This window comes from Bubalus bubalis, chromosome 19 (genome assembly GCF_019923935.1).
Source record: "Bubalus bubalis isolate 160015118507 breed Murrah chromosome 19, NDDB_SH_1, whole genome shotgun sequence".
NCBI classification, from domain to species: domain Eukaryota; kingdom Metazoa; phylum Chordata; class Mammalia; order Artiodactyla; family Bovidae; genus Bubalus; species Bubalus bubalis.
In genome coordinates this window covers 55449654-55470010 of record NC_059175.1, presented here as the reverse complement: position 1 = coordinate 55470010, position 20357 = coordinate 55449654, and the positions used below count along the sequence as shown (strand labels likewise).

The 20357-nt window shown below is 40.4% G+C and overlaps 1 protein-coding gene across 1 annotated transcript; it reads left to right on the top strand.

Moving 5' to 3' along the window:
* Window positions 1–7212: 7212 nt before the first annotated feature.
* On the top strand, window positions 7213–10774 carry LOC102405220 (E3 ubiquitin-protein ligase RNF167-like). Its single transcript, XM_044932417.1, has one exon. It carries the CDS (start codon window positions 8508–8510, stop codon window positions 9621–9623), a length of 1116 nt encoding a protein of 371 aa, XP_044788352.1. The 5' UTR covers window positions 7213–8507; the 3' UTR covers window positions 9624–10774.
* The last annotated feature ends 9583 nt before the right edge of the window (window positions 10775–20357 follow it).

Sequence of the window (20357 nt, the reverse complement as noted above, 5' to 3'; positions counted from 1 at the left end):
AGACTTTAACAACAATTTCAGAGAAAGACAGAAGTGTTTTGGACCAGGGTGATGGTAATGAGTGTGATAAGCGGTGTTAATAGCAGGATGCTGAATACACTTTGAACTCAGCACCAAAAGAAAATGTTTTTGATAGACCATGTGGGAGTTGAGGAAAAAAAAAAGAGAACTGAATTGTTGTTACCGATGATAACAAATATTGTGAATGAGTTTGTTTGAAGATGAATACTAGAAACTAAGTTTTGAATATATTCTGTTTGGGAGGCCTACTATATACTTAAATTGATAGGTCATGTAGGCATCTGGCTATATGGCTTTGTGCCAGGGTCCAGCCCCGGTGGATCCAGGGAATTCAAAGCGGGGACGGCGTCGGCGAGGATCAGGAAACAATTGCTTAAATAAACATTAATTAAGGATATAAAGAGTAATAGAATAAGGATAGCTCAGTGAGGAAATTCAGTGGAGAAAAGAGGCTGAATAATTCAGCCAGAAGGCGAGAGAAAGAACGACATGGGGAGACCAAGTTTCGGTGAACAAGGCACGCACTTTATTTTCCAAAGTAGTTTTTATACCTTAAGTTATGCATAGAGGATAATGGGTGAAGGGGTAGAGTCATGCAGTAAGCCAGGCTTTCTTCCTGCAAACTTATCATATACAAAAGTTTAGGTGATTTGCATCATCTTCTGGCCCGGAGGCCTGTTAACATTTTAAGACCCTTTATTCAGAAAACTTATTTTTCTCTAAGCGTGATTAGTCAGGCGCCACCCTCCAAAAGCATTAGATAAAGTTGCATTCCTATAGGGCAAAAGTGTTGTGGGCTATAACAAGAAAAAGAATTAACTCAAGGGTCCAAGGTTACAAACATTAAGGCTACTACTTACACCAATTATATTAATCAATACACTGCCAGGGACACAGCAGGTAAGGGATATGGAAACTTAGCAGCAAACATTGGCCCAACAAGTGAAAAACCCTTCACCAATACAATTTCTAATCAATCTTTTAACTGCTCAAAGGAATCTGTATTTAGACAGTTTAGAACATCTCATGCCTCTCACAGTTGGGAGGCTCTGAACAATCACATGTGGCCAGAAAAACCTATTCAGGCAGGCTAGAGGACTTCCAAAGGAGTTTGTAGGTTGAAACACTATCACACCCAGGAATTATTAACTGGAGCTGTAAGTTAACTCTTTTTTCAGGGAGAGGTAGTGGGGGACAGCCCCCTGTAAAGTCAGAGGTGTAGGTGAAAGCACAAAGCAGAAAGTAGGCAGACTCTGGTTTTGGGGGTAGATGCTCGAGAATTTCCAGGGGGACTCCTGAGGCTCAATCACGCCTTTGCATATGTCGAGCCTCCTTCCTCATGACCTTTGCCACAGGCGGAGTTCCTCACGCTGGCTCACGGCAGCTTTGAGTCTGGATTTTGGAGAGAAAACTGAGCAAGAGATATTAATTTGTGAGCATATAGGTGGTATTTTAATCTATGAAACTGGTTGTGATCACTAAGGCAGTGAATACAAACAACATAAGGACAAAGCCTGAACTTCAGACATTCTAACATTTAGACATGAGGTAAACAGAGAAACCCAAAAGAGACAGGAAGGGCCAGCCAGGGAGACAGTGAGAAAATAAGATGAAGGTACTGAATCTGGAGAACAAAGGAGAAAGTGCTACCAGGACGAGGATGCCATTAACTGGGGTAATACTTCTTACAGATGAAGTCTGATGTGGGCTGAAAAATGAGCACTGGGTTTAGTGATATGGAGACCACTGTGCTGTGCTTATTTGCTCAGTCATGCCCGACTCCTTGTGACCCCATGGACTGTAACCCACCAGGCTCCTCTGTCCATGGGGATTCTCTAGCAAGAATACTGGAGTGGGTTGACATGCCCTCCTCCAGGAGATCTTCCCAACCTAGGAATTGAACCCAGGTCTCCCACATTGCAGGTAAGAGACAACAGGGAAGCCCAAGAATACTGGAGTGGGTAGCCTATCCCTTCTCCAGGGGATCTTACAGGCCCAGAAATCAGACTGGAGTCTCCTGCATTGCAGACAGATTCATTACTAGCTGAGCTACCAGGGAAAGCCCATGGAGCCAACTAGTTACTGTGAAAAGAATTTTCGGTAGAGTAATGAGACAAAGCATGATTGAAGAAGGTGCAACAGAAAAGGATGAGAAACATTAGAAACAGTGAGTTAAAGAAGGTCTTTTTCAAGGAGCTTTGCTATAACAACAACAACAACAAAAAGTAAATAAATAAAGACAGCAACAGGTAGCAAGGAAAGTAAGGTCAAAAGAGAATTTTTGTTTTATCTTCCTATTATCTATCTATCTATCTATCTATCTATTATATATCTCTATCATAGGCTTCCCAGGTGGCACAGTGGTAAAGAATCCACCTACCAATTCAGGAGATGCAAGAGATGCGGGTTTGATCCCTGGGTTGGGAAGATCCCCTGGAGTTGGAAATGGCAACCCATTCCAGTATTCTTGCCTGGAAAATTCCATGGACAGACAAGCCTAGTGGGTTACAGTCCACTGGGTCACAGAGAGTCAGACATGTTAGGTGCAGAATTTGGACACAGATGCCATGAAGCAGGTATTTGCAATGTGGGAACACGTGAAAATTCTCAGATTGCTATTCCCTTTCTCAGTGGCAGGAAGCAAAGTTGTTGGTTAAGAGTAAAACTGTAGGCAGTTTTGGAGGTTTGATGAGGGAAAATCTGGGATGAAATGGATACCAGAAGAATGGAGGAGTTTGGTCTGGGAAAATAAAATAGCTGAGTCACGTTTCTCTTGGAATAGGACAAGGTCTTTGAAGTGGTCCTCTTAAATCATGAAATTCTTCATGAGCTTATTCTCTGTGTTACTGCTTCTTGTGTTCAGTGCAGATATGGTCAATACAGACTTTTCTGATCAATGCGACCATGTGAGGCTCATCACCTGGCTCAGCACCATCTCCAGAAACGTGTAGTGCCATGGGCCATTGTGTGAACAGGCTCAACATCCAATGTGGGGGCTCTTTTGCTGATGACAGAGTACTTGAAGGGATGTTACAAACAAGTTAGACAATTCTCCCAAAGGGGAAGGGTGCTACATTTATTAGAGAAACCACTATGTCATTAATAATAAAAGGGGAACAGCTCTTCAGCACCCTTTCAAAAAGCCGGTATTACCTGAGTGGTAGTGATTATACATTTAGATCAGATAGATTTTTTTTTCTTTATCCATGATCAGCAGCACAGGGGAAGACATGCAGCAAGACTGTAGTTTGCTCAGACACATTCCACGAAGAGAAAGGCAAGGGAATTGAGGGTATGTGCAGGGAAGAAGTGATAATGATTGACTAGGGTGCCGAGGTCCAGCCCCGGCTGATCCAGGGTATTCGAAAGGAGAGACGGCTAGGCGACCTATTCAAATGTTAATTAGAGATAATAAAGAGTAATAGAATGAGGATAGCTCAGTAGGAAAATTCAGTGGAGAAAAGAGGCTGAGTAGCTTGGTTTATGCGGGAGACCAATAAAACTTCAAGACAAGAAGTTTGCACCACTTACATAGGCCGCAGGCATCCTTCCGTTCTCCCGAAGGAGAGGAGACACTGAGGCCTCCCCGGTCGGATCTTAGAAGCCCAGGCATAATTAGCAAGCATGGTGGGTTCCGCGCTCCAGATGGAGACTCAGCTAGAATTTGGGAGAGAGAGTGACATGGGGAGACCAAGTTTCAGTGAACAAGGCCCGGACTTTATTTTCCAAAGTAGTTTTTATACCTTAAGTTATGCACAGAGGATAATGGGGGAAGGGGTAGAGTCATGCAGCAAGCCAGGCTTTCTTCCTGCAAACTTATCATATGCAAAAGTTCAGGTGATTGACATCATCTTCTGGCCCGGAGGCCTGTTAACATTTTAAGAAACTTATTTTTCTCTAAAGGTGATTATTCCAAAGTCAGGCACCAGCCTCCAAAAAAGCATTGGACAAAGCTGCATTTTACATTTCTATACGCCCATTATATCAATCAATACACTGCCAAGGACACAGTAGGTAAGGAGTATGGAGACTTAGCAGCAAACATTGGCCCAACAAGTGAAAAACCCTTCACCAATACAATTTCTAATCAATCTTTTAACTACTCAAAGGAATCTGTGTTTAGGCAGTTTAGAACATCTCCTGCCTCTCACAGTTGGGAGGCTCTGAACAATCACATGTGGCCGGAAAAACCCATTCAGGCAGGCTAGAGGATTTCCAAAGGAGTTTGTAGGTTGAAACACTGTCACACCCAGGAATTATTAACTGGAGCTGTAAGCTAACTCTTTTTTTCAGAGAGAGGTAGTGGGTGACAGCCCCCTGTAAAGTCAGAGGTGTAGGTGAAAGCACAAAGCAGAAAGTAGGCAGACTCTGGTTTGGGGGGTAGATGCTCGAGAATTTCCAGGGGGACTCCTGAGGCTCGATCCCGCCTTTGCGTATGCCGAGCCTCCTTCCTCATGACCTTTGTCATGGGCGGAGTTCCTCACGCTGGCTCCCGGCAGTGATAGAATTCCAGTTGAGCTATTCCAGATCCTGAAAGATGATGCTGTGGAAAGTGCTGCACTCAATATGCAATATGCACTCAATATGCAATATGCACTCAATATGCAATATGCCGGCTCCCGGCACTAGGGTAAAAGTTGGGGAGGAGGAAAGAGGATATGAGGCCTGGGGCATGATGAAGAGAGGGGAAAAAAATGGCAAGATGGTATGACAGTTAAAGATCTAGAGAGTGAGATAGAAAGGTGACAGGGATGGTCAGAGACTGGAAAATTAGGAAGTAGTACTGTGGAGGGTTTGTAGTTATTGAAATGTCATGGTGTGCTTTAATTCCTACTTTTCCTTTTTCTTATTCTCTTCAATAGCTCCACCTTCTAAAGGTAAATTATCCATTACAAGCTGGAAAATGCAGAATCTTGCCCAAAAGATTGGATGGAGGAAAAAGGGTGATGGTCAAGAGACCATGGAAACCTACAAAGAAAGATCACAGCCAAGATGTTCAAATAATTCACATTTAGTACATATTTTCTCTTTTAACTCTGAAAAATCATTTATTTTTACAAACTTGAGTGGTTTATTGATGATTCTATTTCAATAAATAGATAATAAATAAATAAATAAATTTGTGTCTCTGTCTACAGTATGGATGAGTTGAAAATTGAAAAGCATACATATGATTACCAATTGATTAAATAATGCAATGCCTGTCAACAACTTCACTGTTTTTCCACCATTGAATTGACTAATTGTTTTCCCCCACTGGAAGGACACAATATGGGTTTGAAGGTTTATACAGGAGCCCAGATTGTCTGATACCATATCAAGGGGATCTATTGTTCTACATGACACATTTTCTTTTGTTTAAACTTTTCTGAGAAGACCATTACTAACTAGAAAAGCAGAAGGGGTAGAGCTTTATATTCTTTTGGGAAAGTTAAAGATAGAGTTAAGAAATGCTGAAATTATGGAAATTCTTAATATATATATAATCTTATAAGAAAAATAGCTGGCATACAAAGGCAGATAGTTTTGATAGCTCCTACAAGCTAAATGCCCTGGATTGAGATAGTTATGGATCACTGGTGACAAATAATGAGAATTTAATTTGGACTGTCTAACCAAAAAATGAATAATTTACCAAGTTAAGCTAATAAAACTTGTACTTTACTTAAGAGACAATTATTTTAAAATTATGTATTCATACATATGGGGCTTCCCTGGCAGCTCAGTCAGTAACGAATCTGCTTGCAATGCAGGAGACCTAGGTTCTATATATATGCTATTGATACAGAATTCATATATAACAAATTTGATAGAGATAGTATGTATTTATATATTAACTACACATGTGAATAAAATATATTTAACATAAATTTGATAAAATCTCAATAATAGTTGGTTATAGACTCTTGCTGAGTTAAGTTTTTTGGTAAAAAGTTTTGTTTACACTGGAGACAACAGAGTTGGAAAAAGTAGTCTTGCTCTCCTGAGCTGGGAGAATGTTTCAGATTCTCTTTGCAGATGCCCTTCCAAGGCTATACTCCTGTCTTTGACACTACAATTTTGTGTATTAGTACGTCTGCGCATGTGCACACACACACACACACACACTTTTTTAATTGAAGAAGTTTCCCAAATTGTTAAATTCTAGAACTAAAGAAGCCTGGATTCAATTCTGTCTTTGATCATCTTAAATACAAATGCATTCAGACTAGCAACTGCACAATTCTAATGTAGTCTGGTATAATATAAAATCCCACTCATTAAATAGTTTTTTCTTCCCTGGCTCAGATTCAAATCAAGCTTGGAAAGTCTGGCTGAGTGGCAGAGGTGGGGGAGTAGGGTGCTGCTGGCTTCTCTTTTCTTTGCACCCCTACTGCTCTGGTCAGCTTCTGCTATTGACCTCTCGAAGACTGGTCTCAGAAGGAATAATCATGGTTGGCTGGTTCAGTAGCGATCTGGTGTCACTGACTGCCCCCACAGCAAATGATCTCAGACTAACTCCTTCTCTCTTATACATTGCTTTGGTGGAGTCCTCAGCAGCTTTTTTTTTTTTTCTTTTCTTTTTCTGAGTCTTCTAGGCTGCTCACCTGATGAGGACAATATCTTTCCTAGGAAGGCTACCTGTGAGTCTTCTTCTGCCCCTAGATTCCAGTATCCACCCCTCTGTTTTGGTATCTCCTTACCCTATCAGATCAAGGGCTCTGTGGGATCCCTTTTAAGGGCTCTCCATAGCAAGGCCCATGTTTGGAATCTGGCCCATGTTGGAAACTTTTCTGGGTGCAGAAATGGAGATTGACCCAATGTACTCCCCTCCTTTTTCTCTGAGCCTCAATTTTCACAAATGTCTCCAAGTCATTTTCCCTTGACTTGAGGTTAAGGGGAAGCACCACCTCACTTCCCCATGGATGGGGTGTGTGGTTGTCAGCATAGTTCACTGACAGTCATCTTGATAGAAATCGTTTCAGTCCTTCAATTGTTTTAGACTGAGGATAGCTACTTGCTAATGCTAACAGTGCCAGTATGGGACTCTTCTCGTCTCTTCTCCACATTTATTTGAAAATCCTGAAGGAATGGTTTAAATTAGCATTTGTCTTAACATCCAGGTGGATTTAGAGCTTACTGTTTGAATAGATTATGTGAAAGAAGGAAGAGTGGCATTTAATAACCTGTTCTAGTTCCAAATTGGAAAAACACAGCAACACAGAGATAAGTCTGCAAGAATATTTTGGAAAATGGAACCAATGTACAAAAATGGCAAGATAATACTGTAATGTGAGATGCTGAACACCCAAGTCTGGAGGGACAACTTGACACTGTGTGCTCAGAATAAAACCTTTCTGTTTCTGACTTGGCCAATGAGGCACATCTTTATTTAAAGTGGCCTATAATTTTCTTTTCTAATCCAAGTTTTGACTTCTTAAAGAGAAAAAAGACAGTTGCATGGAAATGCAAAATCTAAGAACCAAAGGACCTCATTTCATGTTGTAAATGAGGTCACAAGGAAAAGTATCTAAGTTTCAACAATTTTATATTCTGGCTATTTCCTTGGTCATATGGATCCAATGCTACACCAAAATCTTCAGGCATCTACAATAGCCTAGAAAAATGTACTGTCCAAACACCCAGTAAGTTTATGTATTCTAGGCTAAACTGGTCCTCATAAAGAAATAAAATTTTAATTCCTATCTCCATACTGTCTTTGGTATGGGAAATAGATTAGCTTAAAAGATTGTATTGTGTCAAAGGGATAAAAGGATTAAAATGTTAAATTTTAATACAGATGATCCTTGGTTGCCTGTATCATAACGGCAGAATTCATGAATTATCTCAGATTTCAAATACTTGTTTTGAGAGATAGGATGACAAAGGACTCGCACTTGTAGATACTGGTACACATTCTTAGGTCAGAATCAATTATTATAAAACCTATATTAAAGTTAATAATCTGCTAGAATCCTCTCAGTTTGGCTTGTCTTGACTCAAGATCGAGTATGCCAGGCAAAACCAGAGTTCGGAGGTCTTTGAAGATAGACTCAAGAGTTCATCTGATCGGCCGGAAGTGTGGTGAGCACTCTCGCGAGAGCTGAAGGGTACCAACGATGATGACGGCAGCTGGAGGAAGGAAGAGAAGGAAGGAAGAGAAAACCGGAAGTGCTACATCTTGAGCGGCCAAGGCAGAAAGCAACCTGACTTTCTTTACCGGAAGCCCTTTTCCAGGGTATAGGGAAACGGTCCGCCTGCCTGGAAGTCCCACATTTTTTAACTCCCCCATCTTTTCATAAGTTTTCCTGTCGTCTATGCTTGCTTCTGTGCTCTTTCCCCGTTTTATCTGTATACCAGAAAAGGATTCATTAATGTCTCTCTCCTAGCTCCACTAAACGGGTGGAGCCGGCTTTCCTTCCCTGTACCATCATGTAGCTAGGAAGTAGCACGTAGGGGCAGTTGGACCTCTGGGAACCCAAAGGAAGAGGGGAGGGCACAGAACTATGCTTCTGCCACCAGGACACAGCCTCTTCCGCATTTCCCCCAGTGCTGTCGCCATGCCCCCTACGGCCCTCTGTCTTCCTGTGGTCGTGGCCACTCTGCTGTGGGGAGCGTCCCCTGTCAGGGGACTCATTCGAGCGACTTCTGACCACAATGGCAGCATGGAATTTGCAGACCTCCCAGCTCTCTTTGGGGCTGCCTTGAGTCCGGAAGGACTTAAGGGGTTTCTCGTGGAGGCTCAGCCAGCCAACGCCTGCAGCCCCATTGCCCCACCTCCCCCAGCCCGGGCCAACGGATCAGTTTTCATTGCACTGCTTCGAAGATTCGACTGCAAATTTGACCTCAAGGTCCTACATGCTCAGAAGGCCGGGTATGGTGCAGCCGTGGTGCACAATGTGAATTCCAATGAACTGCTGAACATGGTTGGGAGTAACGAAGAAGTCCAGCAGCAGATCTGGATCCCTTCTGTGTTCATCAGCGAAAAGAGCTCTAAGTACTTGCGTGCCTTCTTCATCTACCAGCAGGGAGCTCAGGTGCTTCTGGTCCCTGATAATGCATTCCTCTCCACCTATTTTTTCATCCTTTTCTATGGGATTTTGGCAATGCTCATTTTGGGCACGGGAGCCATAGTGATAGTTCATTGGATCCATTTCCAGAAACAGCGCTGGCGGAATCGGCTGACGCAAGAGCAACTGAAACAGATTCCTACCCACGACTATCGCAGGGGAGACCGGTATGATGTATGTGCCATCTGCCTGGACGAATATGAGGACGGGGATAAGTTGAGGGTCCTCCCCTGTGCTCATGCCTATCACTGCCGCTGTGTGGACCCGTGGCTCACTCAGACCAAGAAGACGTGCCCTATTTGTAAGCAGCCTGTTTGCCGGAATCTTGGGGAGGAGGAGCAGGAAGAAGGAACTCAGGTGCAAATGGGCCACGAGGAAGGGGGCCTGAGAAGCCTCCCTGCTTCAGAGCGGACCTCACTTCTGGGCTCCAGCACCGTACTTCCCACTAACTTTGGCTCCTTAGCCCCGGCCCCCTTTGTGTTTCTTGGGTCTTCAACAGATCCCTCACACTCTCCATCCTCCTCTTCCTCTTCCGCTGTCAATCTCATCTGATACTCCCTTTCCTTTCCACCTTTAACAACAGATTTGCAGAGACCCTTTTCCTCCCTCAAGTATTCCAAGTTGAGTGATAAGAGATAGTTCTACCTCAGCTTTCTCCCTTACCCAACGCCTTCCTCCTGAGGGATTTGGACGTGCAGAGGGACTGGATCTTCACTTACTGGGTTAATAAAAATGATGCATGCAAATCCATGGGTGAGAGCTGTCAAAAACAATTTAAAAGAGCATATTTTTATTATTTGTGTTAAGGATGAAAAAATAATTTTAAATATTATTTTAAGTAACAGAATATCTTAAATTGACTTTGCTATATTAACATTTCAAATTTGTCCACATAATGCAATTTCTCATAAAAATTTCAGTGTTTCTAGTTTACCTGTTTTAGAGTGGGTGCATATGAAGTAGTCTACTGCTGCTGCTAACTTGCTTCAGTCGTGTCTGACTCTGTGCGACCCTATGGACAGCAGCCCACCAGGTTCCTCTGTCCACAGGATTCTCTAGGCAAGAATCCTGGAGTGGGTTGCCGTTTCCTTCTCCAATGAAGTAGTCTACACCTATCTAAATGTTTGTCATCAGGTAGTGCCTAAAGAATGCAAAGCCCCTGCAGTGTCTACATGGTCATGAGAAAAAAATAACTGGGTTGTAGGTCTCTAATCCTCTGCTTTTCCTGTAAAGTGGCTCTGTAAAAAGATTTAGTTGCCTTATAGCATGTGATCATTAGTATTCTAATCCTACTAATTGGGGTGGAATTTTAAGAGAATGCTTTTTAGCTTTGTCTTTTCCTCTCTTGAAATTAAAAACCGATTTAAGTGAAGGGAACATGCAACATCAAATACTTTTCACTTGAGAGTGGTAACTGTTCATCCATGCCAAGTGTCTTCTGTGTTTAGAGATACCTGTGTAATTGCAAAAGATGGGATTTGTATATGGAACCATTGAATATGCCCTTCCTTTTTAGAAATTAAGGTTATTTTCACCCTTTAATGATTGTTAATGTTAGCTAAGCTATTTTTCATTTGTATGGCCAATTTCAACTCATCTCAAACTTTCAAACACTACATTGATAATGCAAATGACTAAATACTCTCAATATAGCTCTTTGGATTAGAATGTTTAGTTTCATGCAAGCCTTGAAATAAACTCCTAAACCACACTGAAAACTGTCTATTTTGGAATGCAGAATCAATAGTCATAAGATTTACTATTTAAATTAATATGCAATTTTGTTTCCATAAAGATGCATTTAAGATGGTAATTCTAGTTCCAAGGTCTTATTAAATCAATTGTCAATACTACTACAATTGCTTATCTATTCTATTTACTAATGTTACGCTCCAGTTTTTTGATTGATATTTCTCACAATATGCATTGTTTGGCAGGAGGTTGCATTGATAAGTATTATCTGACACTGAAGGCTGTAGTATGCGGGGTCCCCAAGGAACAGATTCTGAGGTAGAGCTTTGGGTACATAAATTGAATGAGTTTAAGAAGTAGAGCTGGGTGGAGGTTAAAGTTGGAGGATGGTGTTGCTGCACTGGAAGCCTTAGCAGATCCCCCCAACCTCCACTCCCACCCGCATCTCCGCCCTCAGAGAGCCCTGGAGCTGGAATGGCCCTGCAGCATTGTCCTGCAAATTGAAGCAAAAGAGCGGAGTCCATGTGCCCCTTAAATGATTTGTCATTTCTTCCAGGCTGTCACAGGGACAGAGGAAGGACATTGGGTTGGGCAGCTTTGTTCATACAAGGACAATTCCTGGAGAAAGACTCAACTGTGTGAGAAATTTCACTAGTTTTGCGTGTGTGAGCACGTGCGCGCAAAGGTCCTTTCTATTTTAATATGATTCTCCGAGTCAGTCAAACTCCAGGAGATAGTGAAGGACAGGGGAGACTGGTGTGCTGCAGTCAGTGGGGTCTCAAAGATTTAGTGACATGATTTAGCGACTGAATAATAGCAATCCAGAAATTGCCTAATTGATATTTTTATGAGCTTCTTCTAATGTGAGTTAATACCAAAAGGGTGGCCTCTGCTAAACTGAGTCAGTTATGAAACAAAAATAGGAAATAAAGATAGATAAAGGTTTGCAGTAGAATTTTACCCCGGTCCCAGGCTCGAAAGTGGTGACTGCTCAATGTGTCATGTGTTCATTACATGAATCTGTATTCATTACAAGCATCTGTTGAGCTTCTATAATGTTCCAAACCCTGCATGGACCAGTGATGGAGAAGAAAGATCCCATACCTAATTCACTGATCTTCAGGAAGAAACAGTCATTTTGTAGCATGATGCTTGTGACAAGTAGCAAGAAGGGATAAATGATCTAGAAAGAATAATCCAGTGTTATGCTGGAGTGGCTCATATGGGTTCAAGAGAGCTAGCTGTTAAATTTTTAGGAACCTTGCCACATTGTTGCTAACTATGGGTATTATTAAAAATGATATTATATAAATTTACCATTAAATAAATTGTATTAAAAACATAGTTAATGCATATTCAGGGCTTATCACTTCATAATTATTTTATTTTATGCTCTTGAGGTTCTCTATGACTATTAGGACTACCTAGTGGAAAACCATGCACTGGTGTGTTGCTATGCCTATCTTCCCATCTCCGAGTTCAGTGACATTATATTGGAGCCTGAAATTGATCATGATGGGAGTATTTATGCCACAAAAACTGGCAAATGCTATCTCCTTTATCTTACTCCATCAGAATATCATTTACTGTTTTGATGATTATCTAGACTTACCAAAGTAATGGAAAACTGTTAATAATATAGATTAAACTTAAATATGTCATGTCTAAAGCTAATACATTGTGAATAGTGCAACAAATTGAGATATTCTTCCAGTATTTGAAAACTGTTATCTGATTGGGCAAGTAAGTTTTCATGTCATTGATGAATTAGTGAAGTTGTCACACACATTTTAATTTTCACACTTTTTTTTACCTCATTAAAATAATGGAAATATCAATCAATACTTATGGCAGAACTACATTAGTTTGTCAATGATATGAACCACTTCTGAACTGGGAAGTAATCAAACATTTATTCACAGACTAATTTTATGAAATCATGGTGGAATTGCAACCATAGTTTGTCTATGGACACAAGATTTCAGCAAAAATAGGACAAATATTCTGTGAAAATAAACTGAAATTGACTATGCAGTATTTACAACAAAGATAATATTGCATATTTTATTATTTTCATTAATTGTGTACTTCATACTCCTTTTCATCAATAAAAATTATGTACATATAGGTGTTCATGCATTTTTTTTCCCCCACAAGAGTGAATTGTTAAACCTTTTCCAGCACACCCCTGGATAAACCAAAGCTAATACAGAAATTTGCACAGTTACTGTATGAACACATGGAGTGCCATATAAGGACCAAAAAGGCCGGAGTGAGGGGGGGAAGAAGAAGAAAAAGAAGGCTGAACTGAGAGCACCTTGAGAATTCAGGCTCCTCTTTTTCCACTGTACTGTGTTCTGCTTTATAGTAGATCATAAAGAAGGTAAAATGCACAAGGTCTTTTCCATTCTGTCATCAGTATTAGTGATCACAAACGCACTAATTATCATTTGGACTAGCTGCAGATACTCAAATTCAGCACTTCTTACAGTCCATCCCGTTTCTGATACAGTCACATCTGTTGTGAGCCTATTAAGCACTGTTGAAATGACCTGCTTTCCCTCTTGAGATGCTTCTAGGCAGTGTGGCTCTGTGTGGTTCCTCTCTTAAGTGCTCACCATGGCAGAACTATTTCCTAGAGTTACTTGGGGAATTCTCAGTCTTCCCCTCACTGTTAGAAGGCACATCTATTAATATTTACAAACAGCAGGACTATGTTTCCCAGGTCCTTAGCTCCATATTGTACACAGTGGGGCTCAAAACCTTTGAGACTGTGATGGAATGTTCTATTCAACACACCATAGGAGAACATTTCTTTAGGCAATATTCTACCCTCAGCCCTCCTCAGATCATTTTTCCTGGGTCTCAGGCCTCAACTCTGTCCCCTCCCATTTATTTTGCTAGTTGGCTCATATGAATATACCTTATTTAATCTTTGTAGAAGTCATATGATGGAGTATTTGACAAATAAATACCTTTGAATTTAAGTTGATGCTTTTTTTTCTTTTTTGCCAGTCAAAATAATTTTACAAAATTTTTAGGACTTTTAAAAAGTGATTTGTAGAAATATTTTTTAAAGATGATGTAGAATTTTTATAACTTAATTTTATTTCTTTAAAAGATACTGTTTTATTTTTAAAGTTCCTTATATAGCACCTCCCAAGACTGTAAATTCCTTAAGAGAAGAAACTATAAATTTCACCTCGTTATCCTGAGGTACTAGCTCAGCCTGAATGAATACATAAGTGATTATTTGAAAATCACTTCTTTAAACTTGATTGGAGAAGACAATAGCAACCCACTCCAGTACTCTTGCCTGGAAAATCCCAGGGACCGCGGAGCCTGATGGGCTGCTGTCTATGGGGTCGCACAGAGTCAGACACGACTGAAGTGACTTAGCAGCAGATGCAGCAGCAAACTTGATTATATAAATAGGATTTTACATTTTTTCATAGTGAATTTGGCTTGTATCAAATCAGTGTGGAGAGAAGTCAGTGGCATGTTTTGAAGATGTACTGATGTTAGCGAGGGCACTGCTAATTTCTGCACCCTCTGCCCTTTTCTCAGATAGCCATCCTAACTCCACACATTTAAAAACACATCTATACCTCCATCTTTCTACCCAACTAGTCAATGAGTCATTCATTTTGTAAATATTAAGTTGTATCTATTGTACTGGCTATATAATGGTATCAGGATAGATATAACCTTATCTTCATGTGAAGAAAAGAATATTAAGCCATCACATAAAATGTGAAAAATATTGTGGTAGAAAAATTCTCAGAGTAGAGGACTTTAGGTGGGGGAAAAGGATCTAGACATAAAAATTTATGGGAGAAAATAAAAATTATGTTGAGACCTAAAGGGTGGATGGGGGTTGACCAAAAATAGGAGAGGCAAGAGGGTTTAAGCTGACTGAAGTATAATACCTGTGAACTTAAAGGGGACGAGAACACAGCATGTTCTAGGAACAAAAAAGACTTTCAGTATTTCCAGGACTTGGACTGTGAAGCAAGACAGAAAGAGATGTGAGGTGGCCAGTATGAGTAGAGACTGGACCTTGAAAGGCTCAATGAACTTGTTAGAGTTTAAAAATTCTCTTAATTGTAGAGAATGGCTAGTAGGTGGGAAGAGAGGGCAAGATGAGATTTGGGAAGCTAGATGGAAAATGGTGCAATAACTCATATGAAGGAGATGGTCACCTGACCTCAGATACTGGCTGTGGGACTGGGGAATGGGGAAGGTATCTCAAGCAAACTCTTAGCTACAAGGAACTGGGAGAACATAAAAGGATCCAAATGAAGAAATCGTCATAATCAGAAGATACAGGTAAGACATACATCTCTGTGTGGGCCAGGTGTATCATCTTCATAAAGGTGATCATTTTTGATCATTTATATTTGAGAGCTATTGTTTAGTTTTTCTTTTTAGCAAAACCGATTAAGCTAACAGTGGAAGAGATGGAAGAAACAAACAAGGGAATTGAAATAGAGGAGTATTTTCTGGTATTCTCTAGATTTATTGTTTAACTTGGGAGCAAAATCAAAATGAGGTGCCAGACTGTGCTTAATATACATGCTCTCTGAGCCTATGCATATAATGTGTTCGGACAAACCAGAGGCAGAGTCAGGGTCTCTGGTGATATCTTTCAAAGGGGATTAAAAACCACAGACATGGACCAAAAAGCTGGGAGGACATTTTAGGTCTGTCCTCTTGATTGAAAAGGGCACTAAAGGATTTGTAACAATTTCAGGAGAAAGCAAATAATAGTAAATAATAATTGCTGTATGAAAGCATGGCACTATTGGTTTATAAAAGCCCATTCGAAGTTTTAAAAATCAGAGACACATTTCTATAATATTTATCTAGAACATAGATATAATGCTCAAAGGAGCGTCATTAGTAAATTTGATCTTTATTCAACATTTGACCATGATTAGTAATTATTTGTGGGCGATTTGCTCTTATTATCACAGGTTATTGTTCTTATGAATTTCAAACTGCCTATTTTTTTTTTTTTTTGAAGATAATTTTATTTACTTAAAGATGAAGAGGAACTTTGTTGTCTGAGATTGCCTGTTGAGCACTTAATAGTCAAAGAGATGGTTTAGTTTGCCTGGAAAAGGAAATGTGACCCTGGGATTACACCCTTGAGAGATGATACTTCAATTCAAATTGGGATTCACAGAGTAATTGCAGCCTGTGGTAATGCATCTTCAACATCTTAAAATAGCTGTTATATGGGTAGAGCTTTCCCCTAGAGGAATGGCAGTGTTCACTAAGAGACGTCTTTTGTCTCTTTCAAACCACTAGAGCAGGCTTTGAACAAGGCTGAACAAAGAAACACAATATTTAATGTTTTTCTAGAGTGATTTGAAAATTCACTGCAAACAAATATATTCTCTGTTTTGGATTGTGCTGAAAATAAAAAATAAATAAAACAAGTAAACAAAATAATGTCTGAAATGACTTCATGTTTGGGTTATTTTGGTGTGTGTGTATGTGTGCTTCTAATAGTTACCATAAAATTTGGACATCCTGGAGCTCTTCCTTAATGTGCAAGCAAGTCACTGAACAAACTCTTCATGTATTGGGTCATTAAACAGATTTTCTCTGTGTTCTTTTCAGAAAAACACAAAGAATTAAAAATATGTCACTATTTTTTCTATCCCTAGTAGGCAAGCAGTGACTGACAGCTAACAGGGAGATATTTCTTAATTCTTAATTATACAAATTGAGCCAATGGTTTTCTTAAATATACAGTGAACTGAGTTGTTTCCCTTTTTTTTGTTGTTCGTGAGAGTTTGGACAAGAAAATTTTAAAAATCTTTAGAAAAAAGGCCCTTAAAAGGTTCTTTATTCACAAAGAGAGTTGTAAAACACAGAAAAACATGAAGATGAAGTGGAATGTGGCAGATGGGAAGCTAGACCACACCTAAAAGATAAGAGACTGTAAGAGTCATTCTTTTCTCACATCCAGAACCAATTAGATGACAAACTGCCTCCAAGGAAGACTGTTCGGAAGAGAGTATGCTATCATGTCTGACTCTTTGTGACCCCATGGACAGTAGCCTTCCAGGCTTCTCTGTCCTTGGGATTTCCCAGGCAAGAATATTGGAGTGAGTTGCCGTTTCCTACTCCAAGAATCTTCTCAACCCAGGAATTGAACCAGGTCTCCTGCATTGCAGGTGGATTCTTTACCATCTGAGGCACCAGGGAAGACCTGGTAAGAGAGTACCTAAGTTGAGATGAGAGAGCATGACTGTCAGAATGGTTATGAAAGTTCTAAACCAAGAAGAAAAGACAAAACCCATCAGAAAGCAACAGAAAAGATTGAGAGTCCAGAGATAATGAATTTATATCACACTGAAAGAGCAAGAAAATAAATGACAGACAGGCAGCAAGGTTGGGTGATCAAGTGGACTGAGATAATAAGAGGAGGGACAAAATGTCTTCAGGTTGATCCAATCAGTTTAGAAATGAAATCTGCAAGGGCCCAGAGGCAGTTAGGCAATTAATTTAGAAATCCTTGAATATATGGTAGATGCTTAAAGGAAGTCCATTGGATACAATAGAGCACAGGCAGAAACTTGGCATTAAAAATAAAATATCAGAGGCCCCAGTACCCAGCGACTATGAGAGTAGAAACAGAGAGAGATGCAAGGTGCAAGCCAGGCGATGTCAACAACAGCTCTAGAAGCTGTAGAGCAGGGTAGATTCACTAGAGCTCTACTCAAAAAGCATGGGTTGCCTTGTGGGTACAGTGAATATGTTACAAGCACAAGGAGATATCAAGGTTGATTCTTTTTCTTCAGAAATCTGAAAATCTGATAGGGATTCTACCATCAGACATTCCCCTTTCTAAACCAAACAGATGGAGGTCTCTTGTAGAGCTGCTGCTATACATGGCTTTACATTTATTTTGCTTTATACTAGGTAGGCTTCAGACCCCAGTCAGCCTGGTCCAAAGGTTTACATGTGCAAGGTTTGCAAGAGTCCTGGGAGAAGTGATTGCTCTGTGGATGGGGAATAGACTGAGACTCTTTCTTGACATCCACCCTAATTTGTCTTCTAGGCATGTAACCAAGGGATGCTGAGCAGCACAGTAGTTCTGGAGCCTTTCCCTTGGCCATGCTAAGCATGAGGCCCAAGATGAAACTGCATGAAAGGTGTTTAGTGTGGTATTGATGAAGGAAATAAGGCTTGATTTGTTAAGAGCAGTATTAGTAGTGGCCATAACCATGTTATGAAAAAGTCCAGCAAAGTCTTAGCTACTCTAAGGAATGAATTTAATTCTTCAGGAAACAAGACTTAACAAGACCTAACAGAACAGCCCACTGTGATTATTGTCATCCTTCAGTTGTCACACTATGCCATTGCAACCATTTTCCTTTCACTGCTGATAAAGAATCTCTCTTACTTTTCCATAACTGGTCCAGTGAATCTATGTTTGGTCAAATACTTGAATGTACTCTCTAGGTATTATCTGTTTAGGTAGATGATACCAGGGCACAAGAAAAAGCATACAGCAGGGTGTGGGAAACCACATGGCTTGGGCTAATTCATGTCATTGTCTGTTTTTATATATAAAATTTTACTGAAACATAGCCATACTCATTCACTTATTGTTGTTATTCAGTCACTAAGTTGTCCAATTCCTTGCAACCCCATGGGCTGGTAGGACACCAGGTTTCCCTGACCTCTACTATCTCCCAGAGTTTGCTCAAATTCATGTCCACTGAGTTGGTAATGCTATCTAACTATTCCATCCTCTACCACCCTCTTCTCCTTTTGCCTTCAGTATTTCCTAGCACCAGAGTCTTTTCCAATAAATCAACTCTTCGCTTCAGGTGGCAAAAGTATTGAGCCTCAGCTTCAGCATCAGTCCTAGCAATGAATATTCAGGGTTGAGCTCCTTTAAGATTGATTTGTTTGATCTCCTTGCAGTCCAAAGGACTCTCAAGAGTCTTCTCCAGCACCACAATTTGAAAGCATCATTTGCATATCACCTATGGCTACTTTCCTGCTACAGCTGCAAAGTTGAATAGTGCTGATTGGTCACAGTCAAAACCTTTGACCTATGACCCTTTGAGAAAAAAAAAAAATCTGTTGACTCCTATTCTACAATCAGGCTTCTCAGGTGACATAGTGGTAAATAATCCACATGCCAATGCTGGAGACTCAAGAGACTTGGGTTCAATCCATGGATAGGAAAGATCCTCTGGAGTAGGAAATGGTAACCTGCTTCAGTATTCTGGCCTGGAAAATTCCATGGACAGAGGAGCCTGGAGGCTATAGTCCACAGGGCCACAAAGAATTGGACACAGTTGAGCACACAGCTATTTGTCTGTCTATTCTACAACCAGTATATTGCCCAGTGCTTAAAAGAGGCTAGTTTCAAATCACACCTTTTCCATTTCCTAGCTTTGTGACCTTGGACAATTTATCTAACTCTGCTCTTCAGTTTCCATATCTGCAATGTAAGGTAATGTAATAATCTGCAATGTAAGGTAATGTAAGGAGAAAGGGATGACAGAGGATGAGATGGTTGGATGGCATCACTGACTCAATGGACATGAGTCTGAGTAAGCTCTGAGAGTATTGGTGAGGGACAGGGAAGCCTGGCATGCTGCAGTCCATGGGGTCACAAAGAGTTAGACAGGACTGAGTGACTGAACTGAACTGAAGGTAATAATAGATCTACTTCATGAGCTTGATATGAGGATTAGATTGATTAAATCATGAATTCTTGTAATGGTACTCATAGTGCTGCAAGTGCTCCATGAAAATTAGCTATTGTTATCATTATTTGACAGTGCATTATTTAAAAATATATATTCAGTTCAGTTCAGTTCATTCAGTCATGTCCGACTCTTTGTGACCCCATGGACTGCAGCATGCCAGGCCTCCCTGTCCATCACCAACTCCCAGACTTTGCCCAAACTCATGCCCATTGAGTCAGTGATGCCATCCAGTCATCTCATCCTCTGTTGTCCCCTTCTCTTCTCGCCTTCAATCTTTCCCAGCATCAGGGTATTTTCTAGTGAGTCAGTTCTTTGTATCAGGTGTCCAAAGTATTAGAGTTTCACCTTCAGCATCAATCCTTCCAATGAATATTCAGGACTGTTTTCCTTTAGGATGGACTGGTTGGATCTCCTTGCAGTCCAAGGGAATCTCGAGAGTCTTCTCCAACACCACAGTTCAAAAGCATCAATTCTTCAGCACTCAGCTTTCTTTATAGTCCAACTCTCACATCCATACATGACTACTGGGAAAACCATAGCTTTGATTAGATGGACCTTTGTTGGCAAAGTAATGTCTCTGCTTTTTAATATGCTGTCTAGGCTGATCATAACTTTTCTTCCAAGGAGTAAGCATCTTTTAATTTCATGGCTGCAGTCACCATCTTCAGTGATTTTGGAGCCCCCCAAAATAAAATCTGTCACTGTTACCCCATCTATTTGCCATAAAGTGATGGGACCAGATGCTATGATCTTAATTTTCTGAATGTTGAGCTTAAAGTCAACTTTTTCACTCTCCTCTTTCACTTTCATCAAGAGGCTCTTTAGTTCTTCTTCACTTTCTGCCATATAT

Bases quoted from the DNA above. Each gene is read 5' to 3' on its own strand.
- LOC102405220 (XM_044932417.1), top strand. From the start codon at position 8,508: ATGCTTCTGCCACCAGGACACAGCCTCTTCCGCATTTCCCCCAGTGCT.